This window comes from Aythya marila (genome assembly GCF_965140915.1).
Source record: "Aythya marila genome assembly, chromosome: 6".
Lineage (NCBI taxonomy): Eukaryota > Metazoa > Chordata > Aves > Anseriformes > Anatidae > Aythya > Aythya marila.
In genome coordinates, this window is record NC_139047.1 from 37,545,759 (window position 1) to 37,556,633 (window position 10,875).

The 10,875-nt window shown below is 39.7% G+C and overlaps 1 protein-coding gene across 1 annotated transcript; it reads right to left on the reverse strand.

The window, feature by feature from the left end:
* Nucleotides 1-366: 366 nt before the first annotated feature.
* Nucleotides 367-9,369, reverse strand: NMI (N-myc and STAT interactor). Its single transcript, XM_082762868.1, has 10 exons — nt 9,262-9,369; nt 8,234-8,278; nt 6,467-6,544; nt 5,998-6,156; nt 5,170-5,277; nt 3,922-4,084; nt 3,158-3,264; nt 2,855-3,044; nt 2,065-2,171; nt 367-1,104 (listed from the first exon to the last, which is right to left on the reverse strand). The coding sequence occupies exons 2-10, from the start codon at nt 8,270-8,272 to the stop codon at nt 916-918; spliced, it is 1,140 nt and encodes a 379-aa protein (XP_082618994.1). The 5' UTR covers nt 8,273-8,278; nt 9,262-9,369; the 3' UTR covers nt 367-915.
* Nucleotides 9,370-10,875: the final 1,506 nt, after the last annotated feature.

Genomic DNA, 10,875 nt, shown 5'->3' on the forward strand with positions numbered 1-10,875 from the left:
GAGCGGCCTTCCAGTACCTCAGGGGGGCTATAGGAAAACTGGGGAAGAGTGGTGGAGTGCAGGGATAGGACCAGGGGTAAAAGCTTTAAGGCAACAGAGAGCAGGTTTAGATCAAATATAAGAAGGAGATGTAAGTCTTTACTCAGAGGTGAGGCCCTGGCCCAGGCTGCCCCATTCCTGGTGGTGCCCAAGGCCAGGCCTATCTGAAAGTATAAACTGGAAACAAAAGATGGATATTACATGCTGAAAAATTAATTTCTCCTAAAATCTATATGCCTTTTTCAAATGACCCGTCTAATACACACCCTCACAGAGCTGGCAGCCTGGCCAGTCACATGCAACTAAATAAATTCCTCAGACCCAGTGTTCAGCATCAGATTTTTTAATCCAGCACTGTTACAAAGAAATCTGTTTTAAAGAATCATGTGAAGTCTTCACTGTAGTATTTTCAATTTGAAAAATAAGGAACAAAAATGTAATTGTAGAAACAAATATTAAACAATAAACCAGGCTATTAATTTATGAGACGCTCAATAGCAGTTGGATCAGATCCTACAGGAAGTATCAAGGAAGTAATAGCATTTTGACAGCTAAAAGCAGTATTTTTTTTTTCCAATCAGTAAAAGTACACAGGTTTCCAAAACGCAAATCTTAGACTAAGTTTTATGTGCTGGTAAGGGCTTTTTCCTTGACTTTAATCAGGAACATCTGGAACACAAAGCAGTGCATTTTAACAAATTTCTATGCAAAGTCTGTGCCATTAAATCAGAAAGACAAGCAGTTCCTCTTTCAGATATAAATTTCTGAACATTTACGCACAATTCTACAAGAAGTGTTGGTGTAACTTCCTGCATCTCAGATGAAACAAGAAATCTGAACTTCATGAGTTTGATGTCCCATTTTCCATTTGGCATTCTAAGCCTCCTCCTCAAAGCAAACCCATGTAGCTCCTTTTGATACATATTTGATTCTCTCTGTTTCTCCACCACCATTACTAGGCTTTTGAAAATGAATTTCAATCATGTCCTGTATGCTTTCCTCGTCATCTTCAGTCTCTGCAATTCCTTTCAGCAGGATGGAATTCTTAGAAATCCCAGCATAGAGCTATTTAAGACAGAAAGAGAAAGTTGCATTATGCATCAGCTGTCACAAGTACATCTAAAGGAACTGACGGATACTGGAAATAAACATATTCTCTATCAGCTAGGGCTAGGATCTTTGATTACCTTTTAAGATTTTGGTCAATGTGCTATGTATCTGTCACTGAAAATAACAAGAGTTCTGAACTTTACCATACAGCGCTGAGTTTAATAGAAATTGTGCCCAGCCTCCCTAACTGGTTTGTCCCACACTCCTTAATGCACACACTGGTTTGGGGGATCTCTAATGGTTATAGACTGTATCACTCCATCAAAATCAATGCTGATACATGACACACATCTGCAAAGAATGTCATATCTCTTAAGTGCACAAACTCTAGTCGATGCTTTAATTATAAAGGCCTGATTATATACACAGCACTGGCTTGATTATAATCTATTCATACAAAGTAAAAGACAATTTCAGTGAGAATATCATGAGCAAGCAGACTAGTGTTAAAGGAAAAGAAGTTACTATTTGGGTCAAACAACTGAATGAAAAAAAAATGAATGAGCAAGTGTTTCATAGAACAAGGATCTCTCCTGAGATTATCAACAAGGCCTCTCATTAGGGCTGAACATTGACAGTGCTTTGTGACATGGAAAAACGTTGTGCCTACTAATAACATACTTCACAAACAATTCAGTATCTGCCTCCTGCCTGGCACAGACATTATGGTAAGTAATGATATAATTTAATCAAAGAAAGACATGCATGCCCTTTTAAAATAAATTATAGCTCTCGCACTACAAAACATAGGATTATCAGCACAGCAGCACAGTGCAGATGCACACTTGCTATTAGGATTCAAAAACTGCGTACAGAAAAATTTCTGCAGTCCTCAGAACTGAAAATTCTGCCCATATCTCCTGTTTCCCACGTACCTGCTCTGTTTAAGGAGTAGCCTGAAATAGATTTTTTTACCTGAAGCTTTTCCAAGTGTACGTTGGTGCTTGGAGACACATGAAGCCTGTAGTGCCTTCCATTTACAGAGAAAGGACATTTAGTACTTCTCACAAAGCCATTTGCTGCTGTAATGGAAACAGAGAAAAAGAAGGATAACAGTAATATAACCTCAAATGCATTTTGTAAGCATATCAAAGAGCAGACTAATCTTCCTTATTTGGATTTAGGAACTAGTATGTGACAGCACTTGCAAATTCTTCGTATACAAATTGAAAAAAGTTCATTTGGCATTTCCAAAAAAGCAAGATCAGTAAATACCCACAAAAGCTTCTGAAATAATTCTAAAGTAGCTGCTCGAAATAGAGGCGGCTCCACCAACCTTTTTAGAATTTCATATACTTAAACCAAAATGCCTAGAGTTGGGCAAACTGAATGCTTCTCTGAGTTTATTGTCATGAAACAAGAGCTAAAAATCAAACACATTTTCCTAACTTTCTCTTCACAATATGCGTCTAGCAATGCAAAGGAAAAAAAAAAAGTTTTTGACAAAGCTAAAATAGAAACAAAGCTGAAAAGCTACATATCAGGTCATGATTGATCAAAAAGAATGTGATGAAGTAACACAATATTTACAGATATGTGTGTGAAACCACATCTTTTCCTGATCTACTTAACTCTCTGGGAAGGAGAGCTTCCCAGGAGGGAAGGATTATCTGCATTCACTGGTTAAATTAACACAGAACATAAGGGAAAGGAAACAGATCAGACAGCCTGCACATCCAGCTAACAAAATTATTACATACTATACCTCCAGGTTTGAGGAATGTAATAACAGCTGTTCTAGACTTCTTGTCATATTTTACATTTTCTACTTCTCCTCCTCCGTGTTCAGATTTGTAGAAATTCAGCTCTAATTTGTCTCTCACCCAGTCATCAGGAATTGATAGCTCAGGTATTTCTGAAACATCAATCTTCTTTCCAGAAATAGTGATGTGGAGCTAACAAAAATAACGCGTGCATTTTGTGATTGAAAACACCCACAAGACTGAACATAAAGTCTTTTACGTACTGCAAGCGTATATCTTTAAAGTTTTATATTTTAGTTAATTACCTCAAATTTGATTCCCATTCCAAGCGTAAAAGGCACTGCTTTCACATCTGTTGTTTTTCTGTCCAGGTGCAGAGAATGCTTACCCATTTTTATCAGTCTCTGGGCAACTGAGGAAAATAACAAGTTTTCAGTGGAGAAAAGCCTAGTTTAATCGTTATAAAAACATGACTATTCCTCAGTCTCTTAAGCAAAAAGCTCTTTTTACATCAGTAAGTAAGAAATGAGTAAGTTTGGCAACCATATCCCATTATCTACATCTTCAGGCATGTCGATGTCTGTTAAATCTCACCAGTTATAGTACCATATTTTAGCTGTTGACTACCTTTAGAATAAAAGACGCTGTCAAAAGATGCTCTCACTGTGTCAAACATTAATACTAGCCTTTCTGTATTTTATTTAAGGATCCATGGATAAAAAGCACATCATTGCCAGCTGTAGAGAATGCCTATTAGGAATGTTAGATTTTAGCTGCAATAAATGAATCAGACACCAGCTTCACATCTGCAATATACTTGCACAGCTGAGTTAGCCACCACGCTAACTAGCCCAGGCAGACTGCAGGCCAAGCAGTAGGCATCTCGGTGGCAAGCAGGCAACTTGCAGACTGCACCATCCCTCTATCATCTCACATCTACCCAGGATCTGATGCATGTAGACTTAACCAGAGTAACTCCTGTCAGAATGAAGTACTGCCCAGAGTAAAGAAAGTAATCAAATTCTGCTGTCAAAACATTAATTTTTTATATTTAAAACATGCATCATACCTTCCGCATCTTCAAAAGCAAGCAGTGCCTGGTTTTGATTCAGTTTGAATGGGATTTTTGATGTTACAGAAAAAACACAGCGAGTATTGGTATCTGGAAAATCATCCTTTGTGTCTTCCATGTGAGTGAACTCCACTTTCATGTCTGCTATCTTTTTTTCAATCTAATATTTCAGAATGAAGATAGAGAAAAAAAAACACATATGTAATTATTGCCTAACAGAAAAATGAACAGTAGAGTCTTGAGTTGCCATATACACGTATTTTTCAAGTTCAACAGTCACACAGATTGAAGTCACAGCTGGTAACACACGTATAACTGCTAACTAACTGACTTGTTGCACATGTCTATTCCTCAAATTCTTGTCCATGTGTTCAGGTTTGTTTTTTTATTTTTTCCTTTGGTTAACTTTGGTTGAACTTGGACTTGACCCTATGCAGCAAAAATTCAGTTGAAGTCTACAGGTGTTCCTATCTGTAGGATTAGAAAACTTTTGGTACGTGAAATCTGTAAAATTCAAGTATCAGAGTCATTCATGGTACCACTTACTTTTTCCCACTTGCATCACTGCTCTACAGAAATGTTAAATCTGCAAATAAACTGCCTTGTATGTTACCATCATAATAATAAAGACATAAATATCTATGTATTTTATAACTACCACAGATGTAAATGTTCATGAAAATGTTGGTTAGGAAAGGCTGCTTTAATAGATCTGAGGGAGTTTTAGATATCTCTTTTTTCCCCATTTACATAACTGTTTCAAAATAAAATTCTGTGTAGAAGAAAAATATTGTGTCAAGATAAAATAGCCAGAGCAATAGAGGCATTCCTGCCACGTATCTTCAAAACCAGCATCTTATCTAGGAGTCTGTTTGCTTTCTGTTCCCTCTACTGCCAATGGACATATTTTTCCTTCCATCCTCTTACCCAAGAAATATAAAATGCAAGTACTTGAAAATTAGCAATGCTATGTGATTTTTTTACTCCAGTGTCTTCCATTTAACCATTTTCTGCTTTTCTTCATTCTTCTCATGTTTTCAGCAACTCACACACTTGTACTTGTTTCCATATCCTTAACCTTCTTCCCATTATCTTGCCAGACAAAATAGGAAAATAAAGCTTCAAGCTGTATTTTACATTGACATCAGTAAAGGTTGCTGAACAACTTGGCCCCGATGGTCTAGAACTGGCAAAATAAAAATGTGCCCTTCCAAAAGAAAAACTGCAAAGTATTTCAAACCTTACCTTACTATCCCATGAAAGCTCTGAATTACATTCTGCAAGGTCTTCTTTGAGCTTTTCAATCTCTTTCTTCAGTTTGCTGTTTTCTTGCTTTAGTATAAAAAGTTCTTTCTGCAGCACAAAAATATTAAATGCAAAATTAAACACATAGAAGATATTCCAGCAAAATCTGTAGACAGCAGAAACTGTTTCAGCTTTCAATTATTACACTTAACCTACTAATTATATTTTAGTAGTTTGCGATATTGAAGCCTTAATTTCTCATCAGCAATTCTCAGGCCAAACAAAAATTCACTGAAACAACCTCAACAGCCTACAGAAAATTCTCCTGTTACTGCACCAATGACTACACAGCACTTTGAAGTAACACACCAATTATTTCTAGAAAGAAGAGCCATCTTCAGACAACTTCTGGCTGAAACCAGCTTATTGTCACTTAAGAAATGCTATTCCCTTGGGTGCTTTAACATCTACCAGGTGCTGGGATCTGAGGAAGCAGTGGAAACAACCCATTCAATTCTCTCTTTATCACACAAAACTGAAACTTACCTCTTGGTGGAGAATCTCAGCAGAGTGGTTTTGCCTGCCTTCATTTTCTACACAAGATAGGTCTCAGTTCTGCCTTCACTCTTCCAACATTACTGTAAGTTTTATTTTATTGTACCAGTTCTTAATCTGCCATTGAAAAACTGTGTGTAAAATAGCCTAGTCTTACATTCTGCAAAGTGATGAAGCTGTTTAAACTGGAAAGGAAATCCTACTCTTATCTTCTCTAACCAAAACCTCCCTCACAATTCCCCGAATACTGAGAGCTGTAAGCCTTCTCCATACCTCGTGGGTGTCCCTAGACATAATACTCTCTTTATGAAGGTTCCGTTCAAGCTCCTTTAGCGTTCTCAGCTCATCCTGTTGTTTAACATATTCTTCGTCAGCACTTAATTTACAAACTTGAAGGTCAGCTTTTAATTTTTCAGCTTTTTCAAGTCTTTCCTGGATGATAAAAAGAAAAAGACTCTTAGAATTTTTTTTTCCCTACAAGAACAAACAAAACTTTAGCTAAGCCCTTTATATTTATTTATTTATTTTAATGCTTTGGATAAATATTTCTTTTAGACATACAAGTTTAGTTACCACTGAGATTAACAAAAGCATGTATGTACCATTAAAGAACAGAGAGCAAGTCAGACAAACATCGGTTATGATAGGGGGAGAGCTGATTTGGATTTAGAAGGGTGAACTAATGGTCTTCGAAGTATCTTTGAGCTAATTTCCATGATTCTATACACTTTATAGAACTTGCCTTCCATTTCTCCAGTTCTTGTTTAAGACTTTCCATCTCATCTTTGGACGTGTCAGGAGGATCAGGAGTTGTCAGATGCTGGAGAGAAAAGAAAAGAAAAATTTTACTTCCCTATTAGGGAACAACTGAGACACCCTAAACAATTCAAATTAGTCTTCAGGATTTAAATAAATAACCCTTTGTGGGTGGACAATACATTTTGCAACGGTAGTTTGCAATGTGGGCATTAGTGAAAGTCCAATGCTTTTTGTCTGTATGCCCATTTCCTGTTTTTCTCCAGTTGTGCAGGCAAGATACGTGGCAAGTCAGACATTTTGAGAAACCCACTATACTTCCTAATTAAGTCTTTCTAGTATCCTCATGCCACATGATAGCATATGCCACTTTATTTAAAAAAAAAAAAAAAAACACATTCAGACAATTAGTCTAAATTGGTGAACTACTTTAATTGGCTGGACAGGACAAAAATCTAAGAAAATAAGAAAACAGCAACTGGTCAGTACTCATCATTTTCTAATTATCCAACTGAAAATATTCACAGGCTAATATTTTAATAAATCATAAAAGTATGTTCTTCCACAAGGAGTTAAGCCCCCCCAAACCTGCAAAGGTTTATCTGTAAGCTTTCTCAGCAGTTTCTCTAAGAAGATGTGAAAAGAATATACAAGCCTAAAGAGAAAAAAAAATGCAAAATGGGATGTTTCCAAGCTCAGGCAGGTTAGACAATGAATGGTAACATCAGGTGGGAAAGGCAATAAAAGAGGAATTTTAGATTTTAAGTCCTTCAGGGCAGAAGTTCAGAAGCACGGGGAAATTACAATGGGATAGAGCCCATATTCTCTGTTCTGTTTTGTTTCTATGACTGCAATATTCTGCAGAAAAGAAAAAAAAATCCAAAGAGACCTGCTGAAACAATCCCTCCCTTTTACTTAAGATTACATAAAACTTGAATGTGAACCATGAAATTTAGACATGGAAAAGGCCTGTTAGATAATCTAGTTAATTCTCTTGCTAATTCTGTTTTTTTTCCGAAAAGCAATAAAACATAAAATATTCTTTTTTCCACAACTTTGTCCAGTTTCAAATGCCTATTAAGCAACAGGGAAATCCCCATCTGCGTATAACTTAGAACCGGAAAAAAATTCCTTCTCTCAAGGGACTGAGTGCAGGATTGCAGAATGATGCACGTTCAACAGCTGTAAAATGATAAGAAAGGATGCCTGTTTGTTATGGAAAATGCTTTGTTATGGAAAATGCTCAACTGCAACAGTTTTCAACCTCAAAGAAAGAAAAAAATACCAAGAGAACACAAGAAATCCAAGGGAAAGTCCCATCCAAACCACTTGCCATGCTGCAAGAACTGGATGAAGGGAGGCACCAGGAAAAAGGAAATTCCCCTAAGAAACCTCCATGGAAACAGATGAGCAGACGAGGCAGGACAAGGAAATTCTAACAGTCTGTAATGCAGACACTTTGGAACGGGACTCTCCCTATGGAGACAAGAGCCAGTTAGGAAAGAAAGAGAAAGGGAAGCCCTGAGGTATGAGGTTTGCGGAAAGATTTATATTGGACACTGACATCTGGAATTTCAGATGTTATTAAAGTGGGGATGGAGAGGACGAGGAATGTCCAAAGTATTAAAGGATGGAAGAAGGTGAGACAAGAAGTTTAAGAAGCACTGTCTTAGCAGTCCAGGCACAAATCTCCGTTCAGAGATCCTATTATCAAATACAGACTTTACCAGGTAACACATCAGGAAATACTTACAAAATCGTTATCTTTTAAAGGCAGCAGTGATAAATCCATTGAAACCTGAGGGAACAGAAAAAACAATTACAAGAATTGTATGTATTGGCTCTTTTTGTAGCAAATAGTCCACAATGAAATACCGTAAGCTCTGCTGGGATAAAATGATACGACATTTAAATAAATTAAAAAAAAAAAGAAAAAATTATATATATTGGGTATCTGAAGCCTCCTTCCTCACTACACCTAAAAACCGGAGATGTACACGAAGAATTCTATATTGCACGACTTAAGTTTCAGGACTGAAACTTGTGTTACCTTTCTGCTCCATATGGTGTTACTATATTGTTATGCATGCTCTGTGATTAAGGGGTGTAACACTTAAATCTGCTTAAAGCACATGAAAATACCCTTTTTTCTTTATTTTTTTTTTCAGAGCTGATAGCGTAACACCTGGAACCTGTTGCCACAAGATTTTGTGGGGGCATATGAGAAGGAATTTAGAGACGATCACAGACCATTTATCTGCAGATAGATAGACATGAAGGCACACCAGTTCTCAAGCAAACCTAGGCCAGGGAAGCACCAGGACTTTGCACCACGGGTGCTGACGGTGCCCACAACATCCCAAAAATGCCAGTGCGGGTGGGCACCAGCGCCCTGACCCCGCTTAGCGCTCATAACCCCAAATCCTGCGCCCAGTGCTTGTGTAACACCACAGCACCTGCTGGAGGCTGGAAGCTGAGGCCACCTTCGTTTAGCCACCAAGTGTCCCAGTCTGTTCTGTGCTCCGAAACCAACATTTACCGAGGTGTAACCCTCAGGTTAGGGTCGGATGAAGTTAAGTGAGGTAACTGAGGCGCACCCCCACGCCTCCGGGGGGTTCTCCCCCCCGGCAGCCAGCCTCACCCACCTCCCCTGGAGCTCAAGGAGAAGGAGAACAAGGGGCAGCCCAGCCCTGAGGTCGGGGTTTGCCTTCCTCCCCGGCCCACCGAGGGACGGAGCTCGGCGGCAGCCGGGCCCCGGCGCTGTGGGGCGGCCGCGGGTACCTGAGGGGAGCCGGGTCCCGCGCAGCGCCGAGCCCCCCGCGCCTCCTCCGTCCCTGTCTTTTTCCCTGTCCCTGTCCCTCTGCCTTTCGCTTTCTCTTTCCTGCCGCCTGTCCGGCCCCGAGGGCTGTCCTCTTCCTCGAAATGACGTGGAGGAAGGCGGCACCTTCCTCCTCCTCCTCCTCCTCCTCCTCCTCCCCGCCCGCCGGGAGGCCGGCCCCGCGGGCACAGGCAGGGCAGGGTTGGGACGTGTGAGGACCGGGCGGCCACAAACTGTGACATAATTCTGCTGAAAGTGTGTTTTTAGCTGTTTATTCCCAACCACCTTCTCTGGAAGCATGTGTGTGATTTATAAAGATTGGGTTACCAGGCGGTGGCAAAAGGTGTAAACATCCAGGGACAGAAATAACCCTCTGCTGAGGGATGCAGCAGGCTTAAAAACAACTTATGGAAAACTTTGGGCTCTGAAAACCAAGAGGAGGGCAGCAGCCTCATCCTGGGTCCGAGGAATGAGCCAGAGCCTTCCCTCAGCAAGCTGAAGGCTTCATCTTGCTGCAGGAGCACGGTTGCTTTATAAACCCCTCAGTATATAAATTTCCATAAGCATAAAAATTATGAATGGCTGACTCACAGAACCGGGCAACAAGGGATTTATGGTCTCTAGCCAACTCCAATTCATTCAGTAAATGTTTAAAGCCTCTGTCAGTGTTTTTCAAGTCCCTTGGCTGGCTGTATCGCAAGTTTGGCGTGTCAGACTGGAGCATCACTTGGACAATTTTTTCCCTTTCTCCCCCTCAAAAAGTCCCCAGCTTTGGCCAGATCAGATCCCAGACCTGCATCCACACCTGCTAGTGCCAGCATAGGGACAGCAGAGGAGAGCTTCAGCAAATGTGGAAGTCAACTTAGAGAAGCCAGGAAATGTGGGCTGGTGTGAAATTACTTATCTGTTGTAGGCAGTTGGCACTCATTCTCTAATGAGACCTCAGGGAAGAGTTTAAGGGAAAAAAAAAAAAAAAGAAAAAGGATTAGATTTCCATGACAATCAGTTTGAGGTAAAGAAACCACTGGCTTTTCCTTGGAGAGGAGGGTACAAGGTTTTGCTTCCTGAGAGATCCTTCTTCATGTAGGTAACGAAAAGTCATGTACTGAGAGAGCTGCTGTGGCTCGCTTCATTCTGCAGACTGTGTCAATGGGACAGACTGAACTCGTGAAAGGAGTTGTCAGGTGGAAGATACAAAATGTGTATGCTTAAACATGGGGAAGTGGGAAAAAAAAAAGAAAGAAAAAAAAAATGCCACAAGTGTCTTTTATTAATAACCCTTGGATTCAGGAACACACAATGCATCCAAGATTGTAGCCAAGCAGTTGGACACAGCTGATTGAGCTCAAGACTCCATTTAGATACACATAGCAGATGTGATGCAGACATGAATAAAATTTGGGCAATGTCTATGTTCTAGGCCAAGAAAAGAAGAAAGTGTATTGCTTTCAGGAAAAAAACCGTCAGGTTTCCTTTAAGGCTAAGCTGACTAACTTTTAAATATTATCCTCAGAACTGCAACCAGACTTGTACTCGTTGGCCAAAGTATTTTGTATGGAGAGCAGTCAGTTGGCTGT